The sequence below is a fragment of the Ammospiza caudacuta genome, chromosome 17, assembly GCF_027887145.1.
Source record: "Ammospiza caudacuta isolate bAmmCau1 chromosome 17, bAmmCau1.pri, whole genome shotgun sequence".
NCBI classification, from domain to species: domain Eukaryota; kingdom Metazoa; phylum Chordata; class Aves; order Passeriformes; family Passerellidae; genus Ammospiza; species Ammospiza caudacuta.
In genome coordinates, this window is record NC_080609.1 from 2,757,420 (window position 1) to 2,774,159 (window position 16,740).

General features: G+C 62.1%; 1 protein-coding gene across 1 annotated transcript; it reads left to right on the plus strand.

Moving 5' to 3' along the window:
* Positions 1-1,684: 1,684 nt before the first annotated feature.
* Positions 1,685-16,739, plus strand: FBXL16 (F-box and leucine rich repeat protein 16). The gene is made up of 6 exons (XM_058816125.1): positions 1,685-1,817; positions 11,988-12,698; positions 13,431-13,939; positions 14,232-14,316; positions 14,842-14,905; positions 15,691-16,739. The coding sequence occupies exons 2-6, from the start codon at positions 12,003-12,005 to the stop codon at positions 15,837-15,839; spliced, it is 1,503 nt and encodes a 500-aa protein (XP_058672108.1). The 5' UTR covers positions 1,685-1,817; positions 11,988-12,002; the 3' UTR covers positions 15,840-16,739.
* Position 16,740: the final 1 nt, after the last annotated feature.

Genomic DNA, 16,740 nt, shown 5'->3' on the forward strand with positions numbered 1-16,740 from the left:
GGGGGAAAGCACCTGCAGCTCCTCAGGGGATGGGGAAACACGTGGCACCAGCATGAGGCCATGGATCCACACATCCCTGCAGGCACTGTCCCCTCCAGCGTGTGTCACCCACTGGGCAGAGTGTGCTGAGGGTGTGAGTGTGAGTGTGAGTGTGAATGTGAGCACAGTCTCCTCCCCCAAGCCCCCTCCCAGCTGCAGGGTGAAACCCAACCTGCCTTATCAATAATGGAAGCAGGAGGCAGCGCCGGCTGCAGCAGCTCCCTGTGCCTCCCCAGGGCCGGGCTGGAGCTGCTGCTCACGGGGCTGTGCCAGGGCAAGGCACAGGGGACAGGGCTAAATGTGCCAGCTGAGCTGCTCCCTCCAGCCTGGGGAGCTGGGACATGGGGGACAGCAGTGGGACACCCCCAGCAGGTCTCAGTGCCAGGGGTGGCTTGGGCAGGTGATTCCTGCCAGGACACGGGCACAGCAGCCTGGCATGGGTGATTCCCCCAGGATTTGGGCACAGCAGCCTGGCATGGGTGATTCCCCCAGGATGTGGGCACAGCAGCCTGGTCTGGGTGATTCCCCCCAGGATTTGGGCACAGCAGCCTGGTCTGGGTGATTCCCCCAGGATGTGGGCACAGCAGCCTGGAATGGGTGATTCCCCCAGGATTTGGGCACAGCAGCCTGGTCTGGGTGATTCTTGCCAGGATGTGGGCACAGCAGCCTGGAATGGGTGATTTCTGCCAGGATATGGGCACAGCAGCCTGGAATGGGTGATTTCTGCCAGGATATGGGCACAGCAGCCTGGTCTGGGTGATTCCCCCAGGATTTGGGCACAGCAGCCTGGCATGGGTGATTCCCCCAGGATTTGGGCACAGCAGCCTGGCATGGGTGCCCGCTGCCCCTGGGGGTGCTGGCACAGGGTCCGGTGTCACTGCTGGCCCCAGGGGCTGTCACAGAGCCCGAGGTGGCTGCCGGGGTGAGCAGGGTCTGCAGCAGGATGCGCACCAGGATCTCCAGCCTGCCATGCCCTGCTGGGGAGAGAGCCAGAGCAAGCATCCGTCTGTCCATCCAGCCTTCCACCCATCCCTGCGTTCAGCCTTCCAACCCTCCCTCCTTCCATTTCTCCAGCCACCCCATCCCTCCCTCAATCCATGCTTCCATTTCCTCCTCCACCCCTCCATCACCATTCTCCCCTCCATTTCTTCATTCCTCCATCCTCTCCAACCCCTCCATCCTCATCCCTCCATTCTTCTCTCCATCCCTCCATCCCTCCACCCCTCCATTCCTCCCTCCATTTTTCCATCCTTCCTTCGATCCTTCCACCTCTCCATCCCCCCATCCATCCCTCCCTCCATCCCCCATCCTTCCACCCCTGCATTCCCCCACCCACCACCCTCTCTCCCTGCACTCCCAGCTGCCAGCCCAGCCCCATTCCCTGTCCCGCATCCTCACCTCGCCTCTCCCGGTGCCGCTCCGTCCCCGCCGCCGGTGTCGGTGTCCCTTTAACGGGCTCGGCCGGTGACACGCGTGTGCGTGTGTGCGAACGCGCGTGTGCGTGTGCTCCCCGCTCCCGGGGCTGGCTGGCAGCAGGGCCCCCCTTCTCCATCCCCCCGGATCCGGATCCGGCCCCATTCCCCCCCTCCACTCCCCGCTTATTTTTCCTGTTGTTTGGCGGGGTTGGGGCGGGGGCCGGGCGGGATCCGGCCCCTTTGCCAACGGGGATTTTTGGGGGGATTATTCGCCGTTTTCTTCCCGCTGGGATTTTTTTTTTGCTGCAACCGAAAGAAGACGGGCGCAAGGCATGGCATGAGCTTCGGGAGACAGGGCTGGAGGTAAGAGCCGCTCGGGAAAAGCCTTTCCCACACAAAGCCGGTGCCGGGCTCGATGGCGATGCCGGGGTCGGTGCCGGTGCCCGTTCTGTCGGTACCGATACCGGCACCGGCAGCGCGGCCGCCCCAGCCGCATCCCGCATCATGGAGCCGCGTTATATAACGGAGCGGAGCCGGCCCGGCCCCGGGGCTCCCGGTCCGGTGCCCCCCCGCCGCCCCCGCCTCCCATGGCTCGGCAGAGGATGGAGGTCGCTGTGAGCCTCCCCCGGCCGGCGGTGCTGCCCCCTCCGCCCCCTCGCTGTGGGGAGGGGGATGTGGGGGGCGAGGGGATGGGATGTGCTGTGTGTCCGTCCCCCCCCTCCCCAGCATGGCCGGGCAGCAGCGGGTGGGGAAGGCAGGGAAAGGGGGATCGGGGCACCCCGAGGGAGGCAGGGCTGCTCTGGGATGGGGGTGGAAGGGCAATCGCTGTAGGGACATGGATGTCCCAGTGTGGGGTTGATGTTTGCCCCCTTCCAGCCTCTAAAATTCCTCTAAAATCCTGGGATGGGGGTGGAAGGGCAATCGCTGTAGGGACGTGGATGTCCCAGTGTGGGGGTGATGTTTGCCCCCTTCCAGCCTCTAAAATTCCTCTTGTCCTCCCTGGTGGCACCATTGGCATCCCCGAGGCTGCACTCGAACACGCAAACACCCCAAAGCTCGCTGTGGCTTTCTGGGGATGCAGGGTGACCCCAGCCAAGGGATGGGGGACAGGGGCAGCCCCCCCATTCCCAGAGCCCAGGGGGATGGAGGAATGGAAAGGCTCTGGCTGGGATGGGGCTGAGCGGGGTCCTGCAGACCCCAGCATGGATCCATGGATCTCCCATCAGCTCAGGATGGGAACAGGAGTTTGTTTTGGTGGGGAGGATGAGGAGGGGCAGAGGGATCAGCGTGTGGGGCTGGGGATCAGGCAGACTCGACGCCATGGAATGGCTGGGGCTGAGCACAGGTGGGGAAACAGCACGGGGTTCTGGCAGCAAGCAGCAGGATACCCCCAAGGTCTTGGCCATGTGGGGGTCCAGGGGTGCCATGGGGCACTGGGCTGAGGTGGTGCCCCTCTGGCATCTGCTGGTGCCCCTGGGACGTGGCAGTGCCTGGCAGGGAAGGCCAGAGCATGGTGGCAGAGCCTCTCCATGCCCACCCTGTGCCCAGGGTCTGGGGTCTCACAGCACCCCGGGGTGCTCAGCAGGCTGGAGCAGCGGGCACAGAGCGAGCCCCGTGCCGTGCTGGCAGCTCCCCTGCTCTGAAACTGGTGCTGATTTCACTCTGGCTACCAGGAAGAGGGAGGGAGGTGGCTTTGGAGTGGGGAGGACTCGCTCAAGCATCCATTTTTAATGAGCTAGATATCTATTTTTCCCCGAGCTGGCTTCCCCCACATCGATCCCTTTGCCTGCTCCCCTCCCGTGCCAGCAGCTCCGGGGCACAGGGGAGCAGCAGGATGGGCACCCCTGGCACTGGGACCCTCCTGCCACCCCAAATCTGCTCCTGGGGGAGGGGTGACCCTCACTGGGGCCAGGGTAAGGTGAGAGTGGGGAAAGGGTTCCCTTGTCCCCTCAGTGGGGTCACAGCCGTGGTGACCATCATGTGGGGACATGGCCAAACAGAAGCACAGCAGGAGTGGGAGCACTTGGAGGTTGGAGGTTGGAGGTTGGAGGTTGGAGGTTGGATGCTGCCCTTCTGCTCTGCAGATTGAAGCTGTGCCTGGCTCAGCAGCTCCATGGCAAAGCCACCTGGTCCTGACTGGAGCTGTGTCCCCATCTCCCATCTCCTGCAGCTGCCAGCAGTGCCTGAGCAGGAGCTGCACCCCCAGAGGGGATTTGGGAGGCGAGTGGGAGCTGAGCTGTGGGAGGGAGCAGCGCTGGGTGTGCAGGCAGCAGAGCTCCTTGGCAGCACCCCCTCCCAACCCCTGCCCACCTGCCACGGGGACAGCCACGTGTGCTGGGGGCTCTGGGCCCACGGGAGGAGCTGGGGATGAGCAGGGCAGGGTTTGGGGAGGGCACAGCTCAGCAGGACCCGCTCCTCCCTGCTGGAGGGGTGATCCATGCCCAGCTCTTGGACAGGGCAAGCAGGAGGCCAGGAGCAGGAGCAGGATGGTGCCTGATGGCTTTTGGAGCCCGTGCTGGCATTCAGCACCCAGAGCCCACCAAGGAGTGCCCTGGCTGGACACTGCCTGCCCTGGTGTCCACCAGCCTCGTGCCAAGGGCCCCTGCCTGACCCCAAGGCCAGGAAAAAAGGGCCATCAGTGCCATCAGTGCCATCAGTGCCACCAGTGCCATCAGTGCCACCAGTGCCATCAGTGCCACCAGTGCCATCAGTGCTCGTGTGGCTGTCACCGTGCCTGGGGGGTGAAGGGTTTGGGCAGGCACAAACCCCAGCAGGACCTGAGGAGCTCATCCACATCCTGTGCTCGGAGACAGCTCCTGGCTCCTCAGGGGATTGTGCATTTCAGCCCTTGCTGGGCAGAGGGAAGGGCTGGGACACGCTGGGAGCTGTCACCGGGCTCTGGATGGGGCTGTAGTGAGAGGAGGCCAGGCTGGGGAGGATCCAGCACACGAGGAGCTGCTCCCTCCTTGCCTCAGTGGGGAGCAGGGAGAAGCTTTGCTTAAGTACAAACATCCTTCCATGGTGTGAGAGTGTGAGAGCGAAGATCTCCAGAGGAGGCTGGAGGGGAAGGGAGCAGGGCTCCAGCTCTGCCCTCAGTCTGTCCCTCCCGTGCTCCTTTGGGTGGGGGATTCCTCCCAAGGGGACAAGGGGCTGCCTGGGGAAAGGAGAGGTCAGGATTTGCTGTCTCTGGGAGAAGGGGGTTCAGCACAGAGCTGAAAGCTGCTGCAGGAGGGGCTTGGTGGCCCTGTTGGGGGGAAGTTTTGCTTGGGCAGGCTTGGGGCTGGAGCTCTGCTTCCCCCACGCTGAGGGCTGGGGACAGGAGCTGCATCTCCCAGTGCCCCCAGACAGGAGCTGCTCTCCCAGTGCCCCCAGACAGGAGCTGCATCCCCCAGTGCCCCCAGACAGGAGCTGCTCTCCCAGTGCCCCCAGACAGGAGCTGCTCTCTCCCCAAAGCAATGGGGCCCTGAGCAGAGCTTGGTGCTGGCACCTCAGCCAGCTTTTCCCAGCTCCCTGGGGATGGGGCTGACCCTGCAAATCCCGAGCCTGACCTTTGGGCAGGCTGTGGGACCTGAGAGGTTGCAGTGCTGGGGGTTCCTGCTGTGAGAGCTCCTCTGCTTGGCCATGGGCTGCAAGAGGCAGCGATGGATTCACCAGCCTGGCTGGCACTGAGAGCAGCAGCCCCAGCACTGGGACTCAAACCAGTCATTCCCCAGCCCCTCCTGAGCCTCTTGGTCCACTGCAAGGTGGGATGAGCTCCTTGGCACCGTTGTGAGCCTCCAAGGGAGCAGGAAAGCTGCTCTCAGCCCTTTGGTCTCCCCTGGAGTTCTCAGGGCAGCCCCAGGAGGGATTTTCCCAGCTCCCATCACACAAACAGCAGCTCTCCAGGGCCAGGTGGAGAGGCAAGGCCTTTCCTTACCGTGAATTCCTGGACTGTGCAGCAAGGAAGAGGCAGCACTGAGCTTGGAGCTGTGCTCTGAGCCTCTGTCCCTGCTCACCTGTGTGAGTGCTGGAGCCCAAATCCACCTGTGCACACACACACAGACACACACAGCATCTCCAGGCATGGAGCATCTCTCCACTGCTCCTGCATCTCCAGGAGAAGCAGTGGCTCCTCCAGAGTCTCCAGCAGCTCCTCTGCACTGCTGGGGTGATCCAAACCCCCTGAGGAGACCCAGATTGGAGCTGGGTGCTGGGCAGCGTTCTGATCCAGCGGGATCAGGGCTGGGGGCGGCAGCAGCAGCACCCGCACAGCAGCTCTGCAGGGGACGTGCTCATGTGTTCATCACTGCCGTGTGCTCCGACAGGCAGCTCCGGCCCCAGCCCGGCCCCAGCGAGCTCAGCCCCCCGGAGGCTGCACAAAGCGCGGGCCCGTGCTCGGCACAGCGCTCCGTGCCGGGCTGTGCGCTCCGCCCGTACAGAGACTTGATTTGCTGCATTAGTAAAAATAGCCGGGTAATGAATTCAGCTGATGCAACCCTGGCAGCGCGTGCACGCGGCGGGCCCGGCTGTGCTGAGAGTGTGAGAGGGGTTGGGTGAGTGTGAGTGTGAGTGTGTGTGTGAGTGTGTGTGTGAGAGTGAGTGTGAGCAGGATTGTGTGTGTGTGTGCATCCCGTGTGTATGTGTGTGTGTGTATGTGTGTGTGTGAGTGTGAGTGTGTGTGTGTGTGTGAGTGTGTGTGTGTGTGTGCATCCTGTGTGAGTGTGAATGTGAGTGTGAGTGGGATTGTGTGTGTGTGAGTGTGTGTGTGTGAGTGTGTGTGTGTGAGAGAGTGAGTGTGAGCAGGATTGTGTGTGTGCGCATCCCGTGTGAGTGTGAGTGTGAGTGGGGCTTGTGTGTGTATGCATCCCGTGGGTGTGTGAGTGTGAGTGTGAGTGTGAGCCGGACTGTGCCAGGGCACCCCGCTGCCCAGGGCTGTGTGTGTGTGTGTGTGTGTGTGTGTGTGCACTGTGTGTGCGTGCACACCGTGTTTGTGTGTGCACATCCCACGTGTGTGTGCACACCGTGTGTGTGTGTGTGTGTGTGTGTGTGTGTGTACAACCCGTGTGTGTGTGAGTGTGAGCAGCAGCGATGGCTGCTCGCTCCGCACAGCTTTGCCACCTGAAGCCCTTTGGCAGCAGCTCTGGGTCCTGGCAGGGCCATACCAAGGCTCCGAGGGGGCTGGGGGCAGCAGGGACCGGCTGGGTGACAGCAGGGTCCCATGGAGAGTCTGTGGGGCAGTCATGGATTATCCCTGGGATCTCATCTGCCTGCTGGGTTACTGTGGGATCTCTGACAAGGATCTGTTGGAGCAATCCTGGATCTTGGCAGGGCCCTGAGGGGTGATGGAGGTTCCCTTACAAGGAGCCGGTGGGGCAGGGCTGGATCTTCCCTGCCAGGGCCCGGCGCGACAGGGCCGGATGCGGGCAGAGACACGGACACGAGCACGGTGTCCTTGGGGGGCCGCTGTCCGTGGTGCTGACCGGGGCCGCTCACCGGAGCCGCTGTCCTCGGTGTACTGAATGACCAGGGACCGAATGACCGGGGCCACTGTCCCTGGTGCTGACCGGGACCGGTGACCGGGACTACTGTCCTCGGTGCTGACCAGCACAGCCCGCTGTCCCCGGTGCTGACAGGGACCGATGACCGGAGCCGCTGTCCCCGGTGCTGACCGGGACCAATGATCGGGGCCGCTGTCCCCGGTGCTGACCGGGACCAATGATCGGGGCCGCTGTCCCCGGTGCTGACCGGGACCGATGATCGGGGCCGCTGTCCCCGGTGCTGACCAGCACAGCCCGCTGTTCCCGGTGCTGACAGGCACCACTGACCGGGGCCGCTGTCCCCGGTGCTGAGCGGGACCGAATGAACGGGACCGATGACCGGGGCTGCTGTCCTCGGTGCTGAGCGGGACCGGGGCCGCTGTCCTCGGTGCTGACCGAGCCCGCCCGCTGCCAGGGGCCTCCCAGGCCGCCCAACCCAGGATCTCCGCTGGCTCCAGTCTGGCTCCAGCCCGGCTGTCCCGAGCCCAGCCCGATCTCTGCTGCACAGGATAACTACTCCAAGAGCGGGGATCCCCCAGACCAGGCACTAACAGGGTGGGTGAAGGCCCTGCCCGTGTCTCAAGGCCTTCATCCCTCTGCACTACCACGTGCAGACAGTAAACTCGCCAACAGGTTGGGCAGGCTCTGTTTCCCAGGCAGTTAGCATTGTGTTCATCCCAGCACGCTCACAGTGCAGTGTTTGTGGTGCCAGGCTCTCAGACCCCGGCTCGTTTCTCTCTCCCTGCGTCAATCCCGCCCCCCAGCACTGCATCATCGCTCCCGTGGGTGACAACCCCCCCCAAACCTCCCTGCCAGTGACGTATCCTGAGAAATGGGCACCCTGCAGTGGATTCGGGAGGCTCGAGGGCTCTGGCCTTTGCTCTTGTCAGGTTTTCTCCTACTGGGCTGGATCTGGCACTCCATGGCTGGGGGAGACCTCTCTGTGAGAGAGCAAAGGGGGGCTGCAAATCTGGGCCCTCACTGTGGGACCCCAGAGCAAGGATGGTTGTATCAAATGCTGAACAATCCCAATGATGATGATGATGATGATGATGATGGTGTGTTTGGCCCAGTCACACAATCTGCAAACACTGAGATGACAGGAAGAAGGGGAAGGGACAAATCTCTTCTCTCCTGTTGCTTTGGAGCGGCCAAAAACCATTTGGAGGTGTTCATGGAACTGTTGGAACATGTGGGAGGGTCTGTGCTGACACCTCCAAGGCAGACAGCTTCGGGTTTGTCTGTCCATCCCTGTCTCTGGGCTGGGAGTGCCTGGGGAGGGGCAAGGTGGGCTCTGTGACCCCCAGGGGCTGTGGCAGTGTCACTTTGGACATCAGAGTAGTGTGGGCTCAGCCCTGGGCTGCAGGAGCTGGGGGGCTCCTGGCTGTAGGCCAGGGCTCTCCCATGGCACAGGAGGGCAGATGCCAGCCCTGCCCTTGGTGTCACAGACAGCAGCTATTGGCCCCCTCCCCTTCCAGCCCACCCTCTCCACGCTGGGGTCTTTCCCCAAGCACAGTTCCGTGCCTGGGGGTGCTGGGATTCTTCCCTGCTCATCTCCCGAGAGAGAAATGCCTGCCTGGCTTCCCCCACCGCTGCCCAGATCCTCCCATGCCCAGAGGCTCGAATCTCTCTCCATTTTTCTCTTTGAAGTGACTTCAGGCTCACTCAAGGTTCGAGATTTCTGTGCTCTGTTCAGGCAGCCTGAGCTCCCTGGGCAGGTGCCTGGCTCAGCTTTCCAGGAAAAGCTGCTGGACCCTCTGTGCCCCCTGAGTCCCCTGAGCTCCCTGAGCTCAGCCTCGAGGACCAGCCGAGCTCTGAGCAGGTTTTGGATGCGGTGCCAAAACCTCCTGCTGGCTGCTGTGAGTCTGGCGACTTCTCAGCATCTGTGTCCTGCTGGGACCATCCCCTCGGGCTGCCGAGGCCCTGTGCTGCCCCTCTGCCACCACCTGCCCTGTCCCTGTGCCCAGCGGCTCTGGGGCTCGGTGCCACCCCCTGCCCTGTCCCCAGTGTTGGAGTGACGGCGGGTGGCACGGTCGGGACAGATGGAAATGAGAGATCTCTGCAGCCAGGTCAGGAACTTGGGGTTTATTGCAAAGGGCCTGAGGGCAGGGCCCTGCTGGGAGCTGCCAAACACAGCTCAGAGCAGGCTGAGAGAAGAGAGGGGGAGAGAGGATGAGAGAGTAAGAGGGTAAGACAGCGAGGTTCCCATTCCAATACAATAAATCTTCTTCTGTGTTGAATATTCTGATTCTCACTAACCAATCTAGTACAAGATACAAATCCTACAGCATTTCCATACAGCCTATAAGAATCATTACATTACCATACTGTGTTGCATTTTAAACTCTATAAACTCCTCTTTGGGCCCTTCTGCCAAGCTGTAGGGTCTGCTCAGACCCTTGGGCCTGCCTGCAAGCAGAGGGTGTTGTTCCATCAAAAGGAGATTACCTTCAGCTGGCCATGCCATTGTTTTCCAGTTGTTCAGTAACTGAGGGACCTCAAAGCTTGCTTTCATTTCAATCTCGTTTATAGTTTCTATATTCTCAAAATCTTTTGCCAGACAATCATATTTATAAGGGTTTCCTGTTTCATCTTCCCCAACACCCGGGGCCAGCCAGCGTGCCCAGCGCCTCTGGGGCTCGGTGCCACTCTCTGCAGTGACACTTCCCATGCCACCTGGCCATTGTCTGTTTGGGTTGGGGCTCTGTGAAACACCCGCCGCACGTTCTGTTTACCTCCCTGATTGCAGCCGAGCCGCTGGTTTCGAGTTTCTCCCTTCTCTCCCCTCCCCTTCTGCTGCTTTCAAGCAAATTTAACACATGTCCAAGCATCGGGCGGCGTGAGCGGAGGCAGCAGCGGCTGCATCCGAGCCGGGAGCGGCGCCAGGCTGTCTGCACAGGGCTGGGCTCGTCCCCGGGGGCTGCAGCGCGGTGGGACGGTGCCACCGAGCTGGGCTGGCTGCGGGCACCTCGGCTGGCACCGCAGCTCCCCCAGCACCGTGCTGGGAATGGGAGGTGCCCTGTGCCGTGCATCCCAGGTGTGCCTGCATCCCTCGGGTTCTCCAGGTGTGCCACCGGCACCTGACTGTGCTGTTGAGCTCCTTTTTGGGTGGCTGTGCCCTCCCGGGGTGCTCCAGGAAAGCTGGATGAGGCCGGGGATATCACCGGCCGGGGTCTGTGTACAAATCACAAACAGGACAGGACTGCTGGAACGTGCCTTGAGCTGTTTGATTTTCCACCATCACTCTCATTCCATGGCTATGACAGTGGGAAGATGCCAGCAGCTCACATCCCAGGCAGCAGACCAAGAACTCAATGTTACAACTCACTTAAAAAGTTTTCTGACCAATCACACAAAGCAAAAGCACATTGACAGTAGTTCTATCCAACCACTATATGCACAGTTAAAACAATGCTTGCTTATTTTGGATACAATACCTGCTTGTAAACCTTAAAACACAACACACAGAGCTCCATTATTCAGCTTAAAACTTCCTAACATCTCACTAGATAAACTTTTCTGCAGCTTAGGGAATTATTCTAGACAAGCATTGATACACAGATCATTGTTCTGTTTGTACTTACTTTTCTAGTTTTTACATAATTTTTCTGCTGACCAATCTCATGGCTGCTGCTTAGCTCCAGTCACAGTCCTGCTGTCTCTGAGGCCTGCCTTTTGCAGCTTTCCCAAACCCTCTGATTTTGTGGATTCCCACAAGGGATGCTGTGAGAGTGAAAGGGATGGGCAGCAACAGGGGTCTAGGCTGCATCCTGCTTCCAGGCTCAGGGACCATGGAGCTTCCCCATGAGCAGGATGCCCTTTCCTCAGTGTACCTCCATCAGGGATTGACTTTCTCCACCCCAAATCAAGCATCTGTAATAATCCCTTGCTTTAATCTCGGGTCTGGGAAGAGCTGGCAGGCAGGAAGGTCCCCAGCTCCTGTCACTGATGGATGGAGGTGCCAAGCACCCCTTGGGCCTTCAGGGGAGCTCCCTGTGCCCTGCTCCGTGCACTGCAAGCTGCATTCCCATGCTTCAGCTGCTTGTGCCCGCAGGGGTTGCCAGGATCAGCTTTTTGGCAGGGTTTGGTGTGGCATTGGCACGTGGGGCACAGGCAGGGCAGGCAGAGCCGGGCAGGGCCCTGTGCCAGGCCCTGGCTGGGCAGGGGGAGGGGGCTGAGCCCCCATCAATAATTCAGCTCCATATTTATAGAGGGAAATGCGTTGAATAATGGATGGTGGGTGAGGGGGGCCCTTGGGAAGCCAGCCTTGCTGCCACTGCAATATTTATCAGCCCAGTTTGCCGGGTGCTGCCTGAGGCTCCACTACGGCTGGCACAGGCTCACTGCTGAGGGCTTGGCTGGCACAGTGGGCACAGGCAGCTCTGCTCCTTTGCCTGCTGCCTTCTACAAAAATGCACTGAGGGATGGAGCCCCTCTGCTCTGGAGCCAGGCTGGGAGAGCTGGGGGTTCTCACCTGGAGAGGAGAAGGCTCCAGAGACATCTCAGAGCCCCTGCCAGGGCCTAAATATGGGCCTGGATATTGGGAAGGAATTGTTTTCTGGCAAGGTGGGCAGGCCCTGGCACAGGGTGCCCAGAGCAGCTGTGGCTGCCCCTGGATCCCTGGCAGTGCCCAAGGCCAGGCTGGAGCACCCTGGGATGGCGGAAGGTGTCCCTGCCCATGGCATGCATGTGGAATGAGGTGGGCTTTGAGGTCACTTCCAACCCAAACCAGTCTGTGGATCCTTCTCTGTCTGCCACTGGTCATGCTTGCTTCTAGGCTCAGAGAGTGATGTGGATACCCAGGGACTAATCCCCATCTGTCCCTCATCACAGGGGGCACCAGGGCCATGCAGCTCCTGGGAGGACCCTTCTCTGTGTCCCAGACACATCCCCTCTGTGGCTGTGCCCACCTGATCACATGTGCCACCCTGCTCAGGGCCCCCAGGACCTCCCCCCTCCCTGGTGCCACCACCCCCCCACAGACCCAGAGCCCCTGACCCCACACCCTGTGTTACAGAGACACCCGTGGAAGATGTCGAACCCGAGAAACGGCGACACCAAGCCCCCATGTTTGCCCCGCAATGGACTGGTGAAGATCCCCACGCAAGCCAACGGCCTCGGCTCCGCCAGCATCACCAAAGGCACCCCCGCCGTGAAAAACCGCCTGTGCCAGCCTTCCTCCGTGCCTGCCATCCTCAGCCCGGCCTTAGCCCACCGCAGCGACCTGCCCATCCCCAGCCTGGCCTCCCCGCTCTCCTTGGCCACCCTGGCCAGCGTGTCCTCCCCTCCCGGCGCTTCCTTGGTGGGACTGAACGCCAGCGAGGGCTCGGAGCAGCCGTCCCCGGAGCGGCTGCCGGGCTCGCCCTCGGAGAGGCAGCTGGCCGTGGACGAGAAGATCCTCAATCGCCTGTTCTGGTACTTTTCGGCGTGCGAGAAGTGCGTGCTGGCGCAGGTGTGCAAGGCATGGCGGAGGGTGCTCTACCAGCCCAAGTTCTGGGTGGGCTTGACGCCCGTCCTGCACACCAAAGAGCTCTACAACGTCCTGCCCGGGGGAGAGAAGGAGTTCGTCAGCCTGCAGGGCTTCGCTGTCCGCGGCTTCGACGGCTTCTGCCTCGTGGGCGTCTCTGACCTGGACATTTGTGAGTTCATTGACAACTACCCCCTCTCCAAGAAGGGGGTCAAGTCCATGAGCCTTAAGAGGTCGACCATCACAGATGCGGGGTTGGAGGTAGGTGACCCTCCTAAAGTGACAGGGGTGGCTGAGGTGAGCTGGTGGAGGGTCAGTCCTGGTGGCCTTGGGGACACACACATGGGCAGAGTGGTCTTGTCACAGTGAAGGAGCAGACAGGTGGCATGGCCACCCCACGGGTGCTGGCAGCACAGGGAGGCCCTGCCTGTGGTGTGGGCAGTGGGATGGGTGCAGCCCGTGGCTGCAGGAGGCTGCTGGGGCTGCATCCCTGCAGGAAAGCAGGGCCAGGTGAGGTGATGATGTGACAGTGGGTGACAAGCTCTGGGGACAGGGCATCCCTGCTTGGCTGGCTGCTCCCCAGCAAGGGGGTCACCCAAGCAAGGGGCTGAGGGTCAGGTAGAGATAGGGCAACTCAGGGGGCTGGGCAAGGTCCCCACCAAGATCCTTGCCCTGTGCCATGGCCAAACACAGCACCAGCTGTTCCGTGGGCACATCTCACTGTGCTGGGAGTGGCATCAATCCCCACCCTACAGGAGCACCTGGCACAGTGCTGGGGCTGCAGCCAGGGGTCCCTGCCTGTCCCCTCCCATTCCCCACTCATGCTGGTGTGCCCTGAGGCAGGCATTGAACCCATGCCAGGGAGGTCCCAGGGAGAAGACTGGAAGCAGTGGGAAGAGCTCCAGGGTCTCAGAGGGAGCCAGGGTGGGGACACAGGGACGCACACGGGTGGGTGGCAGTGCCTGGCACGGCCTGACGCCCTGCCCTCGGCAGGTGATGCTGGAGCAGATGCAGGGCGTGGTGCGGCTGGAGCTGTCGGGCTGCAACGACTTCACGGAGGCCGGGCTGTGGTCCAGCCTCAACGCCCGCATCACGGCGCTGAGCGTCAGCGACTGCATCAACGTGGCCGACGACGCCATCGCCGCCATCTCGCAGCTCCTGCCCAACCTGACCGAGCTCAACCTGCAAGCCTACCACGTGACGGACACGGCGCTCGCCTACTTCACCGCCAAGCAGGGCTACACCACCCACACCCTGCGCCTCAACTCCTGCTGGGAGATCACCAACCACGGCGTGGTCAACATGGTGCACAGCCTGCCCAACCTGAGCGTGCTCAGCCTCTCGGGCTGCTCCAAGGTGACGGATGACGGCGTGGAGCTGGTGGCCGAGAACCTGCGGAAGCTGCGCAGCCTCGACCTGTCCTGGTGCCCCCGCATCACCGACATGGCCCTGGAGTACATCGCCTGCGACCTGCACAAGCTGGAGGAGCTGGTGCTCGACAGGTAAAGGGCTGTGCTGAGCCGCGCTGTGCCGTGCCAAGCCATGCCATGCCATGCCATGCTGTGCTATGCCAAGCCATGCCAAGTCATGCCATACCGTGCTGAGCCATGCCATGCCATGCACGCCATGCCATGCCATGTTGAGCCGTGCTGTGCCGTGTCACCCCATGACAAACCATGCCGTGCCAAGCCGTGCCATGCTGAGCCACGCTGTAGCAGAGGGTGCAGCATGGGGGCCATGGTTTGGGGACACCCACGGGTGACCAGCTGGCCCTGACACCCCGTGTCCCGGCAGGTGCGTGCGGATCACCGACACCGGCCTCAGCTACCTGTCCACCATGTCATCCCTGCGGAGCCTCTACCTGCGCTGGTGCTGCCAGGTAGGTGTGGAACACGGCTGTGCCCGTCCCGGCTCGGCTCGGCACGGCAGAGAGGGCATGGTGGCACCTCCCTGGGCATGGGCCATGAGCTCGGGGCGGGCTCCCAGGGCTGGCTGAAGACCCCATGACTTGGTGCCAGGGAGCAGAGAGCTCCTGTGAACTCAGCAGGACTCAGCCCTGGCACCCTGACCCTGCATCCCCAAAGCCCGTACCCGCTCCCTGCCCTGGCTCCCCGCTCCCTGTCGCACAGCCCAGACCCAGCACCCCGGCCCTGCACCCCAAATCCTGCCCCAGCATCCCGCTGCAACATCCCACATCCTGCTCAGGCTCCCCTCCCTGCAGCCTGTCCCATCACAGTTCCCTGCCCTGGCACCCAGAGCCAGCACACTGCCCCAGCATCCTGCACCCTGCTTCAGGTTCCCAGCCCTGGCACCAGCTCCCTGCCCCAGCTGGGCAATGCTGAGCCCTGGCACTGTGGGTGTCCCCATTGTCCCCCCCTCATCCCCATCCCATCTTCTTTTCCAGGTGCAGGATTTTGGCCTGAAGCACCTCCTGGGCATGGGCAGCCTGCGCCTGCTCTCGCTGGCTGGTGAGACCCTGACCCCCTACCAGGGACCAGAGACCCCAGGGGCTGGGGGGCACTGGGCATGGGAACAGAGAGAGCCCTGGGGACAGTCTGGGGACAGAGAGAGCCCTGGGGACAGCCTGGGGACAGCCAGCCTCCCCCCAGGCCAGCAGGCACCTGCACCCAGCCCAGCCTGTGGGGAAAGATGCACAGCTGGGCTCTTGGGGGGCCGTGTTTTTTGGGGTGGTGGTGTTTTGGGAGCTATGGTTTTGCCATTCAAGTCTTCTGAGGTGTTGGTTTTTGGGGAGCTGCTGTAGGGGACACACTTTTTTGGGTGTTTTTTTTTTCTTTGGAATACTGGTGCTTTGAGATGCTGGGATTTTAGGCTGACCTTGGTGTGTAGGTGTTTTGAAGCATTGTTCTTTAGCATGCTGGTTTTCTGGGTTCTGCTGGGGTTTTTTTTTTTTGGTGCTAATTTTGATGATCTTGGTATTTTGGGGTGCTGGTGCTTTAAGGTATTGGGTTTTGTATGCATTTTGGAGTGCTGGATTTTTTGGATGCTGAGATTTTGTAGTGTTAGGCTTTTTGGGGTACTTTTTTTTTTTTTTAGCACGCTATTTATTTGGATTCTGCCTTTTGGGTGTGGTGAGGTTTGAGGTGCTGGGATTTTGAGGTCCTGACCCTTTGGTTCTGTCTGGGGGGATTTTGGTGCTGTGGGATGCTGGTGCCTTGGTGATGCTATTTTTGGGGATGCTATTTTTGGGGGACACTGTTGATCTGGGCTGACAGAGCACCCTGTCCCCTTGCAGGCTGCCCCTTGCTGACCACCACGGGGCTGTCGGGGCTGGTGCAGCTGCAGGAGCTGGAGGAGCTGGAACTCACCAACTGCCCCGGGGCCACCCCGGAGCTCTTCAAGTACTTCTCCCAGCACCTGCCGTGCTGCATGGTGATCGAGTAGCGCCGGAGCCGGCCCGCCCCGCGCCCTCCCCGGCCGACATCGCCCACCCCATCTCCCTCCGGCTGCGGGGGGATTCGAGAGACGCCCCCGATTCCATCCGAGCCCGGACATCCCCCGCATCGCCGCCCCCGAGGGACGCGGGGCTCCGGGGGGAGATGGGGGCAGGAGCCCCCCCGGTACCATGTAAATTCTCCCCACGCCGCCGCCACCGCCCGTGCTCCTCCCGCTGTCCTGCCAATCCCTTCCGGACAGACGAACGGACATCATGGAAGCCCAAAGTGGGAAGGCGACGCTGTGTGACCCCCCCGGCCGCATCCCGCTCCCCCCGCTCCGGTGCCAGCGCCACCGAGGATGCTCCAGGGCACCCAAGGATGCTCGCAGGGATGGCCAGAGGAGGATGCTGATTTTGGGGTGGCGGCGGAGGCTGGATGGGTCCCCTGACGCCCCCGGAGCGGGTCACCGAGCTCACCCCCCCGTCCCCGCGCTGCGTGTCCCCTCCAGCCCCCCGCCCCGCCTTTGGGGCGCTCTCTCCCGGTGAATAGGATGTCCCTCTCCGCCCGCCCGCCGCCCTCGCATGCTCGCTTGCTTCAGTCTCGTGCTACGGCAGGTTTCGGGGTACCGGGGGGACGGTGACAAGCGACAGCCCCACTGAGCCCCTCCACGCGCCGGATCCCGCCCCGGGCTGCCCTGGCGACATCCCCCGCGCCCGGGGACCCTCCTGCACCCCGCGGGGCTGGGGGGTGATGCCACCGCCGGGCAGCGACCCATCCGTCTGGGATGGGACATCCCGGGCCACCGGGGCCGGTGCGGAGCCACCGCGGCGACACCGGCAGCACAGAGAGACCGCGGGAGGTGGCACCTCGGACGCACTGCCACCACTGCCACCGCTCTTCCATCTGAA